This window comes from Chionomys nivalis, chromosome 8 (genome assembly GCF_950005125.1).
Source record: "Chionomys nivalis chromosome 8, mChiNiv1.1, whole genome shotgun sequence".
Lineage (NCBI taxonomy): Eukaryota > Metazoa > Chordata > Mammalia > Rodentia > Cricetidae > Chionomys > Chionomys nivalis.
Window position 1 is genome coordinate 93,324,364 of NC_080093.1, and position 19,914 is coordinate 93,344,277.

Here is a 19,914-nt window from a genome sequence, read left to right on the forward strand (position 1 = left end):
TGTGATGTTACTGAGCCTTGGAGCATGAGATGCAGATGCCTCATTGAAGGCTGAGAATTCAGCAGTCACATCTTAGCACTTTGGCACCATGGAACCTTAAATTTTTAACTTAATTTTTTTCTCTTATAGACTTAAAAATAAATTGACTACATTTCCCTAGTCCATAAATTTTGAAGTCATTTCTTTGCCCTTCATTTCCATGGTGTTTGTATCTGGTTACATGACTTTAAGCATCATGATAACTTGCAAGTTCACATTTCAAAGGCTAGAATCATTCCCCCATCCCCTTTGTCCATATATCTTTACTTGCAGATGTTTATTGCAAAAAGTCATTGGTCTTACTCAAGTCCTCTGGTTTCTGCTACATTATCAATGCTGGACCCTCGCTGGAACCCCTTTTGGCTATACTGTTGTTGCCTTGTATCATGGAGATCCTGTAGCTTTGGATAGGCTATCCTGTAGTTTGCAGGACTGATTCCTTCACATGTTCCAGCAGACACAAGTGGTGTGGATGTTGGGCTGAGCCAACTTATAACTCTGGTTCTAGGACTGGGTAGTTGCAGGGTTGGTCAGTCTGCCAGCTCTCCCTTGTCCTCACTATCACAATGAACTCTTCAGCATTGCCCTGGCTAGTTCACCCTGCAGTGGTGAGCAGTGGGCAGGGCCAGTTCTTCTGCTTTCCTGTCCCCAGGGTCAGTTCTCCCACAACTACACCTTCAGGTCAGCTCTACAATGTTGTCCAGGCATGGCATAGTGGTCCCTCTCCCCAGAGCTGCTGCTGATCAGGGCCAGTGACAGCTCTTCCACTCTTGTAACTTTGTAGTCAGTTCTCCCACCTGCTTTAGGCATTCATGGACAGTAGGGTGGGATCTCTCCCATGCCCATGCTTGATGATATAAGTCACAAAACAATCCCACACCAGTTCAAAATTATGAATAATAAAAGGGTTATTTATTTAAGGGGAAAAACCTACAGATCACTGTTCTGGACAACAGTCCTCTGTGTGAACAGGAACAGAGTCTAGCAGCCGGAACTGGGAACCGGATGCAAGAGAGCAGGTACATGGTTACTGCTGCTTTTATAGTATAAGAGACCATGCCCAAGTGGGCTGGTATCTTAGCGCTATTGGCTGAAGGAGCAGAATGTGCTCCCACAGCACCTCCCCCTTTTGCTTAAATAAGAGAGTTCCAAACCCAATACAAAACTATACACACTAGGAACAAATATCAAGTATAATTAGCATTACAACCAGTATAAACAATATTAAACAAGGAACATATGCTAAATGTATAAATTCTATTCATAGGAAATGGCTTGGCTAGATCATAAGAGTACAGTAACTATGACTATCTAATCTTCAACCCCATCAGAGGACTGAGAAGGGTGGTAATATTACTTGAGCAGGTAGGAAGTTCAATCAAGTAGCTTCCAAAGCAAACAATATATGATGGAGACAATTAGCTACCTGAGCAATCACCCAAAGTCTCATTTGCGATGTTGAAGCAACCAACTTTGGATAAGGCCCAGTGTAAATGACAGACTATTTTTAGAGGTAGGAAAAAATTTCAAAACCATCTTACCTTGTCTTGGCAAGATTTGACAGTCCTGCTTATCCATTTCCGGATATCATGTAACCTGTCAGTGGTTGAGACATTGTCAGTTCCTTGCCCAAAGGCCAGTTCTGCCAAGAAGAAAACAACTTCCAAGTGGAGTGTCTTCAATGCTCAACATTCTCTCAGAAATAGATCGGTGCTGTCAGAAGTAATCATGTCTCATGTCAACAGAACCCTAAATTATTTAAATGCCATGTTCCACAGATCCTTGAAGTGGTTGAAGATTACCTATCTAGACAGAATACAATCTCTATGTATCTAAAGAACCTAATTGATCTGACTGTATGTACAATAAACATGAACAATTATTGACCCATACTAATTAATACTGGTATAACTTAAAGACTAAAACTTCATGTCAGAATATTAAATAATCTGTAAACAAATATGCAACAAATGAGGACAATGACCTCAAAATGTAAACAATCTATAAGTATCTTGATCAGAGGTAGGAACAATAATGCAATATGAAAATATATCCTAAAAGTTGTATCAATATAGAAAATGTCCTAAACAGAGGTAAGACTATGCATGCACACAATCTGACAGAATAACTTTGTATAGGTGTACAAATAATGTAAACAAAAATAGCAAATATAATTTGAATTTGTATCAATATACAAAAAAATACCAATGTAAATTATCCATGAATAATAGCTCACAAGTATTTACTCTATTAGCCACTATTACTATCCCCCCTTTTTGAACAAACATAGTTTTCACCCCAACCCTCTATCTAGTACAAGTAATAATCAACAACCCCTAAACAGTGTTCCCAACTCTATGGACAAAGTTTTCTGGGATGGGGGGCATCATCTTCTAGAATTGCTTCCTGCTGCCATGGGGGCAATGTTCTCTTAATGGGATACTGCAAAAGTAAAGTGATGGTTAAGTTTCACAATTATTGTCTAGTATGGCTGCAAACAATTTCTGAGCAGTTGATAGGGTTTTTTTCCCCCAAAGTTCTTATTTGTAGTTCTGGCCAGAACGTCATGAGAAGGTGCACCATTTCAGCAGCTGGTAAATAAAAAAGCAGTCTTATAGTAGCGTTGTCAGCATCCCAATGACATCTCAAGTAGGTGGAGTTGTTGCTGTAAGGCCCCATCTTCTTTCTGGAAACTTCAAAGATTACTGTAGAAAAAGAATCTGTAGGAAAAATCTATTGTTCATCATAGAAAACTTAAACATCATTCATATAAACATACATTCAACAAAGAATATAATATAGACAAAATAGACATGGGGAAAGTAAATTTTTTCCTAAAATCTTCCTTCTGTCCCATACCAGATGGCTCCCAATATGAGACAGAAACTCTGAATGTTCCTTTTAACAACACCCTTGGATTTAGAGAAGTACAGAGCCATTGTCCAACTCCAAAATCAATATGTGTATGTGTGCATGTGTGTGTAAGTGTAACCAGTACTTGTATACATAATCCATATTCTGTTTTTCTAGATGATCCTTAGTGGATAGTTATTTTTTCTTCTGTCAGCATTCAAATATCCAGGGTCTCTTAAATTTTTGATGACATGTATATTCCTGCAAAGATAAGAGCAGAATCCTGCCCCAACTCTATATGGCTTTCCTTACCACCTGTATGGTTGTCAACACTTTGGATGAGCTGTCACTGCTCTGTTTCAATAGGTTTCTCCTTTTCAAAGCAAATCTTTATTAATTTTGATGGTATCCATAATTTTTTTCTCCTGTAGAAACAAAAGCAAAACGCTTTCCCCAACATAGCACATCTCCTGGTTTCCATTGTGAGGTCAACACATCCTTGAAGTATACTGGTTGATTCAATTCAGAAATTTTTTCCATTATTCAATGCCTCTCTGCTGGTGTTGTTCCTTTCTCTTTAGCGTTAAGAAAATTAAAGGTTATATAGCATTACACAATCTATTTCTGGGGGTATTTTCAATCACTTTCCATTTGTTCAGCATATCCTTTATAGTATGTTTTGAGCTTTCTATAACTGCCTGATCTATAGGATTATTTGGTATACCTGTAATGTGCTTTATATAGTTTAATAAGAAAAAAACCACTTCGTTTTCTTAGATACATATGCTGGGCCATTGTCTATCTTTATTTGTGCAGGTATACCCATGATGGCCATAGCTTCCAATAAATGTGTGGTTACTGAATCAGCCTTTTCTGAGCTGTTGCCCAATGAAAACCTGAATACATGTCTATGGTGTGGTGTATATATTTTAATTTATCAAATTCCATAAAGTGGAACACGTCCATCTGCCAGATCTTAGTCCTCTGAGTACCCTTTGGGTTAGTCCCTGCAGGCAATGTTTTTTGATTATAGAAAGAGTAAGTAGGACATCTCTTTATAATCTCCTTAACTTGTTGCCATGTAATAGAAAACTCTTTCTTTAAACCTTGCTATTGACATGTATTTTTTTACGAAATTCTGAGGCCTGCAACACACTTCCATTCAATAATTGATCAATTTTTGCATTACCTTGTGCTAAAGGACCTTCCAGACCTGTATGGAACCAGATGTGTGTTATGTATATAGGACAAAGCCTATTCCTGATTATGTCTTGTACCTGGATGAATAATGAAGTCAATTCCATATCATCTGGTATAAATTTAGCAGTTTCAATATGCAAAACAACTCTTTCTGCATATTGTGAATCAGTAACTATATCAAGAGGTTCTTTAAAATCCCTTAGTACCATAAGAATAGCATATAATTCTGCCTTCTGTACAGAATTATAAGGGCTTTGTTCCACCTTACTTAATTTTTCTGATTTATAACCTGCCTTTCCTGATTTATTTGCATCAGTATAAAATGTACAGTTTCCAGTTATTGGTGTATTACTTACAATTCGGGGAAGAATCCAAGAAGTTCTCTTTTTAAGGTTAAGTTTATTGCTTTTGGGATAATTGCTATTAATTTCTCCCAAAAATTAGCACAAGCCCTTTGCCAGGATTCATTGTCTTCCCATAATTTTTTTATTTCTTCAGCAGTAAATGACAGTATAATCTCTGCTGGGTCTATACCTGCCAATTGACAAAGTGTCAGTTTACCTTTTATAATTAATTCAGAGACATTTTCTACATAAATTTTTAATTTTTTACTTGGTTTATGTGGTAAAAAGATCCATTCTAAGATAATATTGTCCTTCTGCATTAAAATTCCTGTAGGAGAAATTCTGGAAATCTTAACTAGAATACAATTAAGATTTAGATTCACCCTATCCACATGTGCCTCCTGTAATTTCTCCTCAACAATTGTCAATTCCTTTTCTGCTTCAGCTGTTAATTCTCTGGGACTATTCAAATCTTTATCACCATCTAAGGTTTTGTTTAAATGAATTATTAAATCAGGAGTTATCCCAACAACTGGTATTTGGGGCCAGATACTTTTTCTGATGTTATTACTGGAAAGGCAGGCAGAACTCTGAGGAAGCTATCCCATAAATTATTACATACTGACAAGGTTAAATTTTGCCTTTTTACCTTTTGTTCCTGGTCATCAAATTCAATTTTCTCAATCTTTCCAAATCTGTTTACCACTGTTTTTTGTAATATCTGAATCTCCTGTCCAATGTCTTGCTCTACTGCCCTCTTTGAGGATTCCAAGGTATGAAGTCTGTCCAGTAGAGATAATGTCTCATCCTTGGACATAATTTTTATAGCATGCATATTACTTTTCTGGAGAGACATTCTATCAGTCAATCTGTCATACCCCTTGACAGAGTATGCTTAATATGCTCAACAGTGTGAATTCTCTCAAATAATGTGCCAGCACCCAATGTCATTGATTGGGTTCTATGTGCCAAATCGGCTGTTTCCTTCTCCTGATTGCTGAATCTTCCTTTAAATAAATTACAGCTTTTCCAAGAAGCTTGGTCCCAGTCTCTACCATTTCTAAAAGTACCTAAGTTGACTGAGTTTTGTTAGTTAAAGTGGTAGTATCCTTCTTCAGATTTCCAAACTCTTTCTTGAGAAGTGTGGTATTAGTCTGTAAAGACTGTACCACTCCTAAAAATGCCTCATTCTAGCTCCTATTGTCAAACCATATTTTTAAGAAAAAAAATATTTAGGACAATACTAATCCCCAGAATCAAAAATAGTGATGTAGAAGAGACATCATATAAGTCTTGTAAAACCTCACAAATGGTGTAAGTAAAGAGGCTATTGAAATCTTGCACAGTTAGGTTGTCTGAAATATTGCCATTTTAAACTAGCAACTTATGATCTATATTTAGGATATTAAATCTTACCTGTGGTTTAATTAGCTGGATTAGGTGCAATAAGCGTTACCTGCCAGTATGTGTCACAGGCTACCTACAAAACTAACCCAGCTGGGCCCAGTGATGCACTTGGAGTCATGTGACTGGTATGAATCTGATTTTAGTGTGAAATGCTGAAAGATATGCTTAGATCAAAAAATAGTTATTAATATAAATCACGAACTGTGTGCACCACGGTGGGCCCTGATCAGTTAGCAGCTGCAGGAGCACAGGGATAACAAGATAACAGCAGGTACCCAGGAAAGCCTGTATCCAATCTGAATTTACATGCAGTATGCATGTGGTGGGACACAGACAGTGGGACTAGAAGCCGCTCTGAGGTGAGTAATAAGATAATATAAAGAACCATGGCTGATCTGCAGCAAGAAAAGCTGCCACTTCACGAGAATTCTATATCCAAATGAACTGCTGGCTCCACGCAGAGGCTGCAGCCAGTTGAGGGAGGGCTCTTGCCTAGCTGAGCACACTCCAAGCTGGCAGCAGATAGTAGAGCAGGGAGGTTCTAAAACCAAATGTTTGGGTGCCAGATGATGACTTAAGTCACAAAACAATCCCACACCAGTTCAAAATTATGGATAATAAAAGGGTTATTTATTTAAGGGGAAAAGTTACAGATCACTGTCCTAAACAACAGTCCTCTGTGTGAACAGAAACAGAGTGTAGCAGCCGGAAGCAGGAGCTGGATGCAAAAGAGCAGGTACATGGTTACTGCTGTACAGTATAAGAGACCATGTCCACATGGGCTGGTATCTTAAAGGTTATTGGCTGAAGGAGCAGGATGTGCTCCCACAGCACATGCTGCCACATGAAAGATGAATAATGAAGACAGTTCTCTCATGCTCAAACTTTAGAGCTGGCTCACACACACCACCAACAGTAATGAGTCTATTTTGCTGCCCAGGGAGGATGCAGGGCCTGTTCTTCTAAGTGTTGCAAGTGGTGGGGGACAAAGTCAGCTCTCCTGCTCTTATGACTTCAAGGCCAGCCCTCCCACCTGCCTCAGGCATTGATGGGAGTGGGAGGGCATCTCTTTCCTACCCATGATGTCATGTGACAGATGAATAAAGATAGTCTAGATTCTTTTCTGGATCTCAAAGTAAGATAGCCAAACTGTGAAAGCTTTCACAGTGATGTGTTACAAATAATGAAGCCATTAGTGAGCTTCTGAAAACTTGCCCCTTTTCCAGGGTTTTCCCCCCATTTTCCAGAAAAGAATGAAGGAAGGAAGAGAAAGGATGGAGGAGGAAGAAGAAGAGGAGGTAATAAAGAAAGAAGAATCAAAAAAGGAAAATAGCAAAATCCATCTTTTCTAACCAAATACCTTACAGTATTACAGGTACCCTTGGTCCCCCACCGCAATCTCCTTCCTACCTTCCTTCTCCCTGCTTTATGCCCCATCCAAACCTCCTTCCTTCCTATCCTCTTCCCTGCTCATTAGCAGATTCTGAGAGTGCTTCAAAAATAGACTTTGAATCTGACCAATTAAAAAAAATATCAGTCTCATTGCTGCTGTGCTGTCCAAATTAACTTCTGTGAAATTAAATAACAGGATAGTTCTTCAAAAGAAACTAGTTTAATAGATAATAGCAGAACACTGCAATGGGTGATGCAGTTGCCTTTGTAAATTTTGGTTGTGTCAACACAAATAAAACCAAGTGTCTTTAAAGGCAGAACAAGGAGAATAACAGAGTTATTTTGAGATGATGAAAACATTGGTTATAGGAACTATCTCCAGAACTGATGTTATGCCATCAGTGGAGACTATTAGGTAAGTGTTTTGTAGAGGATAGTGGTCTTTGTGACTCATATAAAAAGCTACACCTGAAAGTTCTTGGTGAAAAATTTTGGTTACAAGCATATGTGCCTATGAACCTTTTAGGGGCCTTAAGAGGTTGGTGACAATGGCATATCTTTGTTCTTTGTTCAGAAAGCCAATGGGCAGACATCATCTGAGGATCTTCCGAGTAGTTTAGAATTGAGTCTTCACCCAAGGTCAAAGATATGAATCTCTTAGCTTTGATCAGTAATCAGAGTCAGACAGTTTTCTTTTCTTTTCTTTTCTTTTCTTTTTTTTTCTGCAGGTACTGATTATGAAAGGTCTGTTTCCAATCTGCTTGTATCTAACCTTCTACCTAAGAGAAGGACTGGGTTTTTTTTTTTAATTTTGTATATACATACTAAACTGTATATGTGTGTAGGTATCTATGTGTGTGTCTAGGGGGTGAGGGTGTATGAGAGAAAGATAGACTTGGGGGTGCAGGCTTAAAGATGGACTATGGTGAGCCAGAACCCTTGGTGAAGGAAGGTGTGGGTGAGCGAGCATAGGAGAGTCGTCCCTATTACTCGTCTATCATGTGGCAGCATGGGTCGGGGAGAGATCACCCCATCAATGGGAGAACTGACCCTGAGATTCCAAGGGTGGGAGAGCTGTTGCTGCCCCTTATCAGCTGCAGCACTGTTGAGAGTGGCCCCTATGCCACATCTAGGCAGCACAGTAGAGCTGGTCTGAAGGTGTAGGTGTGGGAGAACCGACCTTGAGGACAGGAAAGCAGAAGAACTGGCCCCACCTTTAGTTCATCACTGTAAGGGGTGAGTTAACCAGGGCAATGCAGGGGAGCTCACCCTGGTGGTGAGGAAAAGGAAGACCTGGTGGGCTGACCAAACCTGCAACTATCCAGACTCAGAACCACAGTTATGTGTTAGCCCACCCCAACATCCACTCCATCTGTGATCTACTGGAGCACATGAAGGGACTGGTCCTGAGGACCCAAAGCTACAAGATCTCCACAATACACGGCAACAGCAGAATAACCAAGAGGAGTTTGAATGAGGGCCCAGCATCGACAGCATAGCAAAAACTAGAGGTCTTGAACAAGACCGATGACTCTTTGTAATGAAAACTTGCAAGTAAGGATATATGGATAAAAGGATTTGCTGTGTGACTCACTGTGTCACACTACAGCTTCCATGATGAGATCAATTTTTCCTTTGTTTTTTTCTCTCTTTTCCTTTTTTTTCTCTTAAATTTTATCTTATTTTATTTGGGGTGGGGGGGTTGCAAGGGCAGACAATGGTTGTGAGAGGATCGGGAGGTGGGACGGACGTGCATGTATGAAAGACACAAAGAGTTAATAAAAGAAAGTTAAAAATAGACGGACTAATGGCATTCATACAAATTGCAGAAGAATTTTGGTTTCTCAAGAGGGCTGAATCACTGAGAACTGATTCTAGAAGGGCCCCATCTGTGCATACTAAAATAACAAGACTTAAAAGAAAAAGAATCAAGCACATTCAGTAATATAGGGTCCCAGTTTAGGTTTATGGCAAACCAACTTCATTGATTCTTATGTAAGAGTAAGGACTTCTCAATTTGTCTAAGACTCTAGCATGACCTGGCTTACTGAGCAGGCTGAAGCAGTTGCTTGTGCTCTGGAAATGGAGAACTTTGTCTAGCCTCAATATTTGGATTTCTTCACCCATAGAAACACAGTTTTTCACCGGTCCTCTGTGTCTCTTTTCTGCTCTGCCCTTTTCTCTTACTATCTCTTCTCCACATTTTGATCTTCTCCTTTGAACTTCCTGTACCAAGACACGAAACCCTGGCTCCTGGTGGCTCCTGGTGTGTGAACTTGTATTTACAGCTTAGCATGGTACTCTATGATGAGAGCTGACACTTGTCTTAGAGTTTCACTCGTGAACATCGTGATAACTCTCCCTCAGTTGCCTTGCTGGCTAAAAACAGCTCTTCTTTATTTCTGTCTTGAGTCTGTGGATAAGCAGGCTCAGTGGACTAGAAACAAGAGTTGAGTCACTCAGCCGTGTCTCAGTACCAGTCTATGTACTAGGCATGCTTTTAAATTGCTTATCACAATAACATATTGAACACACCATTTATTTATTGAGTTATCAAAGATTATTATGCACACAGCACGTTGTAACAATTCTGCCACAGTATTAGCATATTATTGATTCTTTATCAAGCACATATTAAACACCTGCTATTATACAACTTCAAATAATAACAAAGCATCAAAGAAGTAGCCATTATATTATTTTGGAATGTCATACAAATATGTGAAACACACAGATCTTTTTAATAAAGATCTTCAAAAAATGTATTGAAAATTCATGCAATTAATTTTGGTCACAGTTCACCCTCCCAGATTCTCCCCACCTCTTCTCTTACCCAGCCCCACACCTTCTTCCTCTCTTTCTTTAGAAAATAAACAAGCAGAACAAACAAACCAGAATTTTAAAAAATGGAAAAACATAACACACACAGACATCCAAGACCATAACCCATAAACACAAAATCAGAAACATAATACTCAAGTGAAAGATTAGGCAGATTAAAAAATGCACAAACATTATGATACAAAAACATTTACAAAACCATCATTGAGTTTTCTCTATGTTGCCGTGCACTGCTGAGCATGTGACCTGCTCCTAAGTGTGGTTTATGTAGCCAGTAACCTTCCATTGAAGAAAACGAATGGTTCCTTTGAAAGTCAATTGGAGATGACTTCTGTTTAAGGATGGGAGATTGAAAACATGTAGATTCAGTTAAGTAGTATTAACTGAATACCATTAACTACTACCATTCTGAATCCACTGCTTGCTTTGCTTCAGATACCACAACAAGCATTTACTGAGGTGGGGCTGGTTAAATGGGATGTCTTGAATCAAGTTGCTGAGAGTTAAACTTCTGGTCACCAGGTTCCAGAGCTTATATTAGTTTTTTATCACAAAAGACTAGATAATAAACAGGATACTGTCTACATCATTGGATAACCTTAGGTGTTTTCCCGAATTACATCATCTTATTTTGAAATGCAAATATTAGCTGTCACCTGGTTTGAACAATGTAGGTGAACTTGTAAGTTTTAGAACTGAGATTACTGATCGAGTCTGACTCAGCTCCCTGGAATGTTCATAAGGGGCAACTTTAGGACTGAAATGAACTAGATCTCAAACCAGAAGACTGGAGGAACGATGGGAGGAAATTCAGTTTCATTAGACTTCAATTACACCTTAAACACCATTTACATATTACATATTTGTTCTATAATGTAGTTACCACAATAACTCCGTGGAATACAATAATGTTAAAAAAGAGGTAAAGAAGTTCCTACTAATGTTTAGAGAAGCAGTCAAACTTCTTAATTTTATCTGCTTATTGAACCTTTACAAGCAATACCCTAAAACATTTCCTACACTTATTGACATATACATTTCATACCCTAATATGAGTTAGATGCTAATACCTCCATTTAATAACTGGCCAAGATAAGACACATAGGTACTAAGCATCATGTCCACAGCTACACAATTAGCGAGTAGAAAAGTTTAAGTTCAGGCACTCTGATTGGACACTTTGGACTTCAATTGCTCTCTGAAGGGGTGACATGGCAGAACTCAGATTCAAATTCATTCTAAACTCGTTTTTATTTTTCACTTGAACTCACAGGAGAGTGTCCCTTTCACAAACCCCAGTCTTTTCATAAGGCTGGCAGCTGCCTTCTTTAGCAAGCAGTAGCCACTTTTCTTTGTTAGGGTTACTATTTCTGCAATGAAACACCAAGACCAAAGCCACTCAGGGAGGAAAGGGTTTATTTCCCCCACAGTTCCATATAACAGTCCATTATCAACAGCAGCGAGGGCAGGAACTCTGGCAGGGCAGGAACTGATGGAGAAGCTGTGAATGGAAGGGGTGCACATACTGGGTAGCTTGCTAACCCAGGACCATCAGCCTAGAGGTGGCACCGCCCACGATATCTGGTCCCTCCCCCATCAGTCACAGATTAAGAAAAGCTGGATCTTATGGAGGCTTTCCTTAAGTGAGGTTCCTTCCTTCCATATAACTTGTGTCAAGTTGACGTAAAGCTAGCCAGGACATTACTTTTGAGAGAAGAATGAAAATATCATTCTTCTGGACAATTCAGAATTCCTTCAAAACCCCAGTGAAAAAAAATGAACTGTTTAATAAAAGCATTAAGTCTCCACTTCATCTGGTCAATCCTCTTCCTTCCAGAGATCTGATGATATAATACCCAGAATATTTTATTTTTGTTTCCAACTTCTGCTTACACTTCATACCAAGTCCTTTCCCAAATGAAGCAGTCTTACAAATCGACTCCGGATCTCCTTGGTTCTTGCTCCGTAGATAATGGGATTGAGCACGGGAGGCACCAGCACATAGAGGTTAGCCAGGAAGATGTGTACATGCTTGGGAACTCGGTTGTGACCAAAGCGGTGGGTGAGGAAGGAGAAGAAGGCAGGTATATAGAAAACCAGAATGACACCAAAGTGAGAGCCACAGGTACTCAGAGCCTTGCGTTGAGCATCACGGGATGGAAGACGAAAGACAGCCCGGAGGATGAAACCATAGGAGACGGCAATGAGAACTGAGTCCAGGCCCATGGCCAGCAGAGCCACAGTCAGCCCGTAGACAATGTTGACAGTGATGTTGGCACAGGCAAGCCTAGCAACACCCATATGTTCACAGTATGTGTGGGCCATGACATCGTGACCACAGTAGGGCAGTCGCTTTAGCAAAAAGATGAAGGGGGACACAATAACTACACTGCGGACTATCCCAGCAAAGACAATTTGGCCTATGACAGTATGATTGAGAATGGTTGTATATCTTAGAGGGTTACAGATAGCCACATATCGATCAAAGGACATGGCAAGGAGAACTGAGGACTCTAGAGCATAGATGGCGTGGACACAAAACATCTGGGCTAGGCATCCGCCAAAGGAAATCTCATTAGCATGGAGCCACAGAATGGCCAGCATTTTAGGTACAGTGGTAGAGCTGAGAGCCAGGTCAGTGAGTGAGAGAAGGCAGAGGAAGAGGTACATGGGTGCATGAAGCGCACTCTCTGTCCCAATGACAAAGATGAGGGCAGCATTACCAAGCAGTGCTACCAGATACATGACACAGAAAGGGATGGCAATCCAGGGGTGGGCAAACTCCAGCCCTGGGATCCCAGTCAGGAAGAAAGTGACTGGGAGACTGTCACTTACATTGGAGGCTGACGTCCGTCTTGGCACATGAAGGGCTCTATCCAAGGGGTGACGGCATGCCTGCCCTGCAATAATATGTATCAGGCTCATTCACACATTCGTAGGCTGAGAAAATGGTCTGTCACTTGCTCAAGAATCCCTTGAAGCCTCTGATATTTCCTCTATTATTCATCAATGCTACTCTTATATACAACACAAGATATCTGTTTATGTTCCTAAACAAATACTTCCTGACTCGTGTTGTGAAAAAGTCTTGTGTATTATCTAGAGTCTTTTAGCCTGTTCCCTTGGATGGATTTTTCTTCGTTTTCCTCACCCATATCCCCACCCACATAATTTTCAGTTTTCTTTATTTCCCCTTCTATATATTTTTTCTTATTTCAGTTAGCATTCCAGGGTACTTCTGTCACTATTATGCTGTTTAGCCATCTTTAAACTCTTGCCTATTTGATGTGGACTCAATGTTTCTTGTAGGACTTAAACTTGGTTTTATATATCCAGATTCTGTGTTGGTATTTTTCACCCAATGTCAATATTTAATTTTCTATCACTTCCAAAGAAACCATTTTATTCCTTGTCGCTTCCTAATGTTATAACTTTACTCCGTGTCTGAACTTTGTACCCTCTTCCTACTTGCATTGAGATTTCCAGGGATAACACTGGGTGGTTTTGGCTTACTCTGGTAATGATCTGTCGTGGTAGAATCTGGCAAGCTGGAACCACTACACACTCCCTCTCCCTCTTTTTGGCCCAGCGTTATACCTGTGCAGGATTTCCAACTATTGTTGTGAGAAATCTGCTGCTCTGTCAGCATCTGTGGCTGAGAGGATGGGGACAGAGTACAAACACAGTATGAAGGCATATTGAGTTAGTGTCTCACTTGGTTTCACAACTGGGGCCTCTTCCAAATGTGCCTCAGCTGTTTTGGAATCACTCTGGTGACTGAGTTTTTGAGATCTTGCTTAGACAAACGCAGTTTAGTCAAACTCACACACCACAAGTGCTGTAACTCTGAGAGACTTTTCTTTCTTTCTTTAAATCAAACACAGTTTTGTTTTGGAATCTGATTTTAGAAACATACCTGTGCAGGGGGCATCCATTTTGGTGGAGTGTTGATCCCTGCAGTCCTGTGTGGGCTCACAGCCGCTCTGAGATGTATTACATAAATGCAGAGTTGTTGAGAGAGAAAGAAGAGGTACAACGAATTGAACAGGCGTGTACCTGTGTTTGAAGCTTTGCTGGAGTGGAAGGTGGGTGTCCTTGCAAATTCAGATGGATGTGGCTTGAGAGAGTGAGGAGACTCAGCGTTATTCTTGTTGAATTGTCTGCCCCTTTTAAAGTTTTCTGAATTCTCTGAATGTCTTCCGCTCAGCTTGTATTCTGCTCTGCTTTGGTCACATGACTCATTAAGTGAGGTTATTTATTGATTCATTCTGCAATGCTCAGGAGGAAAGACTCCATGTCCTCCTCTGAGGGGACATGCTGTGTACCTCTTGAGGGAGAAAGAAAATGAGAAGCTAATAAATGAGGAAAGAATTGAGTGAGGAAAAAAATTGCAGTAACTTTTGAAGGGAAGTGGAAATTAACTCTTGTCTGTTCTTTATTCTCTGTCCTGGTCTTGGTCTGTCTTCTTTCCTTGCTTCCGTTTTTTTTTTTTTTTTTTTTTTTCTTTCATTCTGAGTTTTCTTGAGTGCCCAGTTACTGTGGTTCCCCAGAATTCTGTGCTCAGGAAGAAATATTATGTGAATAGAGTAATAGCAGTCAGTGGTGGTGAATGCCCTTGTGCCCCCAGATGCCGCTTAAAATTCCACAGTCAAAGGGCAGGAAGGATGGCTCAGCAGTTAAGAGTACTGCCTGCTCTTCCAGAAGACCTAGGTTTGATTCCCAGAAATCACATGGTGGTTTACAGCTGTAAGTTCAGTTTCAGGGAATATGATGCCTGCTTCTGACATCTGAAGACACTGCATGCACATGGCACACAGTCATATATGCATGCAAAATATCCACAAACATAAGATAAAAATATGTGCATTCAGCATGCATGGGGCCTACACAGGTTGGAGAGGGGAAATAAAACCAGCCTCTATCCCTAAGCCAGAAACTGTCTCTAATTGATAACCACTCACAAAGGAAAGTTAATTTTCTCATTTCATCAGTTATTATACTTATAAACAAACATTTCAGAAAACGTTTTCCCTAGTTAGATGAATACAGCTTCCTCTTTTCTTTTGAATTACTTTATGTGTCCAACATTAATGAAATTGAATACAGTTCACATTCAGTCACTTTTAATTTTATTTATGTAAAGCAGTACACTGGAAGAATGTGGTTGATATAAACAAATTCAATGGGAATGACTCTTGCTTCTGCCATGTAGGATGTGTACCATAGTTAGAGGTTAGCAACAGTTTTAGGAATTCTGGTTGTCTGAAGCCTACACTCCAGACTCTGTGGAAACGTGTGGATTGCTGGTGTGATGAGGATGACTACAATGGAGAAATTGAAAAATCAGCTATTGTTGCTAATGAAAAGTTAGGGGCTTGAGTGATACTACGAAAGAAAGATATTAATGGTAACATCAATCCCTTTTCAGATTGCTTTTCCAGGCTGCCTTCAAGGCCTCTTCATGGCGGAGATAAACAGATTGCTGACTAGCAAAGAAAAAATGTAGGCTCACCCTAGGCATCTCAACCAGAGCACAGAGCCTAGTTTCGGAGTGAACAAAAAATAGCTTATCAATCAATATAGTGATCTTTCTTACCTGTGTGTGGTGGTTTGAACATGTGGCCCCTGTTGCTGCTGCTGACTTATGTGATGCAGCCTTGCTGGAGGAAGTATACCACTGTGGGCAGACTTTAAGATTAAGAATCCGTGCCTAATTCCAGGTTTCTCTCTCTGTTTCATGCCTGTGAAGATACGAGCGTTCAGCTTCCTACTCTTGATGTTATGCTTGCTGTTTGGTGCCATGCCTTCAATTGTCCAACATGGACTCTTGTCCATCTGGAACCATATACCAAAATAAACTTTAAGATGCGATTGGTCACGGAGTTTTATCACAGCAACAGAACAATAAGTAATATACTATATGTAGAATAAGTTGGGTGTTATTTTATGAGTAAATAAATATGAAGCATATAAAAACTAGACGTTAGTTAATTTTGTTATCTCTCACTGTGGTTTTTGAATATAATTTGTTGTAAGAAAAACTGTATATTGATAAATATTTGATGGGACTAAATTGTTTTAAGATTAGATATAACATTAAAATATTCCATGAATAGTTTTTAATTGAATAATGCTTATCTATGCTATGTATATCTTCTTGAGAATGTGTGATGTGGGACTCCCATCTGTATTCTGTGAATATATTTTATCATCATTAGTTAATAAAGAAGCTACTTTGGCCTGTGGCAGGGCAGGATAGAGCTAGGAAGAAAAACTAAACTGAATCCTGGGAGAAAAAAGACAGAGTCAGAGAGACGCCACGTAGCTGCCAAAGGAAACAGACACGAGATGGAATTTTACCAGGTGAGCCACAACCTTGTAGTGATACACAGGATAATAGAAATGTGTTAATTTAAGAGATAAGAGTAAGCTAGAAATATGCATAAGCTATTAGCCAGGCAGTGTTTTAATTAATAGAGTTTCTGTGTGATTATTTCAGGTCTGGATGTGGTTGCGTATAGATTGGGATATACTCAAATCTAAAACTCAGAGGACTTGCTCGAAGGATTTGATCCATTGTTTTAACTTTTTAAGAAAATAATAAGGAAGTGTTGAAAATAAAAAAAGGAATAAAAGAGGTTTACCATGATGGGGATTTAGGCGGAAAATATTGAGCAACATTTCTGCATTTTTTTTATTTTCTCGTATTTACATCGTAACGAAAACTTCCCCTCTTCCCAGTATCTCCCTGTCTTTATCCACTCTTCCTCTATTGTTTCTCTTTAGATAAACATTTCATGGATATAAACCAGTCGTGGTGTATCAAGCTGCAGTGAGACCAGGCACCTTCTCCTTCACTAAAGTTCGATGAGGCAATCAGGCAGGAGGAATGGGTTTCCAAATCAGGCAACAGAGTCAGAGCCATCCCCTGCTCCCACAGCTAGGAGATCTACACTGAGACCAAGCCAGACAACTGTAGTACATGCAGAGGGCCTACGTCAGTCCCATGTAGGGTCCCTGGTTGTTGGTTCAGTCTCTGTGAACCCTTATGAGCCCATGTTAGTTAGTTCTGTGGGTTTTCTTGTGGTATCATTGATGTCACTGAGTTCTGCAATCCTTCCTCCATATCTTCTGCAGCGTTGCCAATTTTTATGCTCATTTTCTCTTCTCTTTCCTTCTTTTGTCTCCTTTGCTATGTGCTGTATGCTATGATTTCCATGGACACAGGCCATCTCTAAGGGATGATCAGGGACGTGTGCATACTCCCTGTCCATTAGCCTTAATTTCACAAAATATACTTTAAAATTATTAATATTTCGGAAAGAGCATGTCTAATCTTGCCAAAGAGTTGGTTTCAGTTCCCAGGACCCACCTCCAGTAGCTCCTAACTGCCTGTAATCTCCAGACAGAAAATCATACTTTCTCTTCTGTTTTCTACAGGGACTACAAGGTATACATAAACTCACCCAGGCATGCACATATTCATATAAAAATAAACAAGCAAGTGAACTATCTGAATACATATGACTAAGAAGGAAAATAATGTGTTTAAAATTTATATGTAATGTATGCTTCATAATCTGTGACTTATGTCTGAATGGGGCAGAAATACTGTAATGTCATAAAAACTATGAATAGTTTTTGATACGTGTTTTTCATTTTATTCTGTTTTATAAGAATGATAAATTCCAGAAAACATCTCTGTCTCTCTCCACCCCCTCTTTCTCAACCCCCCCCACACCCCATATATTGATTAGCTTGCTGGTTATTTGACTGACAAGTGTCTGTGGAAGCAGTGCACCAGGGAAGAGTCCAAGAGCTGTCATTTAGGAAGCCAAATTTCCCCATATTGCTCTGAATATTTTTGCTTAGTCAAAGAAAATTAAACATCAAAAGAATACTTACAATAAAAACTTATTATTAAAATTTATGTTAATTTCAATATCACTTAATAATTTATTTTAGAATTTATTTTAGCAGTGTTCAATACCTGCCCAGCACCCTGAAAAGATATGAGTCCTCTTCATCTCTTTTATAAAGACAATATAAAGAGGTGGTTTGATTTTTGTTTTTTAACAAAATAAAAGATAAGACAAGTCCACAGTGTTTTAGAATCACAAACATCTTGGGAGTAAACAAACATTCTCTGATTGGACTTAAATTCCATTCACAAAATGAAACCCATATCTGGTACCATTATCAGATTAAGAACCTGTGACTAGACAGGTCATAGGTTCTAGAGAAAAATCTACTACTGTTACCCTACTTAAATAAACATGCTATTAAATAGACTCTTAATGATATCATTATACCCATAGATCAATACATTGCTCAACCCTCATCAGAGAAATAAATGGCAATTAATATAGAGACCTACAACTAGCTAGAGAGCAGAGAATCTGAACCAGCAGAATGGTCTGCTCTGAAGGGACCATCCATATCTCATATCTCTCCCAAGACTCAGAGACCTACTGTAGAGAAGGTGTGGAAGGAGTGTAGCAGACAGAGGTGGGGGATGACTAAAGATTACTTTCTAGATCCAGGAGGGTGGCTGCACATATAAACTCACACAAGTTGCAACAGCTATAAAAATCTGAACAAGCCCCAATTAGACCAAATCTCAGTATGGAGAGAGAAGTTGAACACAAAATCCTACCCCTAATCATGGAGCTATTGACGTTTGTTAGTTGCCGGGAAAGGGAGACATATGTTCTCTAAGGTGTAGGCCCTGTTAAGTCATCCACTCTTCAGTGAAGACCACACATCCAAGAATAAAAAGGACACAAAGTTAGGTCAGTATGGAAGGGAGCATGGATCTGGAAAGAGTTGAATATCATCAGAACACATTGCTGTGAAACTATCAGGGACCAACCTTGACAAAAATACCACTTGCCAGGGTAGGGGCATGGGGATCAGAAAATTTAGTAAAGAATACGACAAAGCAAGTAAAAATAATAAAACAGAAACATAGAATACTACTGGGAGGGAGTTCCAGTGAATACTGAGATCATCGGCGTTTAATATTCCGTATGCTTTTATACCCCCAAAACAAAAGGGGGGAAGGCAACAAAAGACTTCTTTAACACAATACAAAAAACCTACTCGAACAGTTTTAACACTTTGAGACATCAAGTCATTAGCATTCTGCTGTTTAGACAGTGAACCCACCCTAGACTAAATATCCTGAAAACTGCCACTCCCCAGGTAACCTCCTGTTACAAAAGAAGGAACAGAAGTATGCTCGCATATCCTGACCATCTGTCAGGATGGAGTGGATCTACCTATATGATTCGTTTTAATGTCATAGGAACCAAGTAACCAAATCCTGAGTCAGAATGTGCAACCCTGATGTTGTCATCAATTTTGAGGAACCTCCTAACTCTCTGACCATCAGACAAGGTGAAAATAGGCTCATATTTTTGGGCCTCCCCATGAAACCCTCAAAGAATTAATAAAAATCCTACAACAGATACTGATGAGTTTAGGGAGAGGGAGGGACTCATTACTCCTGACAGGAATATGAACTAGCAGGTCTATTACAGGTACTCATATAGTCATAAATTTCTAAAATTAAATCCACCCTAGATTCCTATCTCGGTATATTTCCCAAAGAATGATATCTACATAATGAGGAGACACATGCAGTCTCACGCATGTTTCAGTGCTTTTTACAGCTAAGGCCTGAAATCAGCCCCGGTCTCCAAAAGCTGCTAAATGAAAAATAAAATATGGACCATACATGTACAATAGTATGCTTATTCAGCTTTGGAGGAGGGTAAATTCTGGCCATTTTCAGCAAACTGAGTGTAACTAGAAGACAAAAATGAAATAGCAGTGG

The 19,914-nt window shown here is 39.5% G+C and overlaps 1 protein-coding gene across 1 annotated transcript; it reads right to left on the reverse strand.

Annotated features, from left to right (window-relative positions):
- Window positions 1-11,972: 11,972 nt before the first annotated feature.
- On the reverse strand, window positions 11,973-13,001 carry LOC130879968 (olfactory receptor 52D1). Its single transcript, XM_057778781.1, has one exon. The coding sequence runs from the start codon at window positions 12,999-13,001 to the stop codon at window positions 11,973-11,975; it is 1,029 nt and encodes a 342-aa protein (XP_057634764.1).
- Between the last annotated feature and the right edge of the window lie 6,913 nt (window positions 13,002-19,914).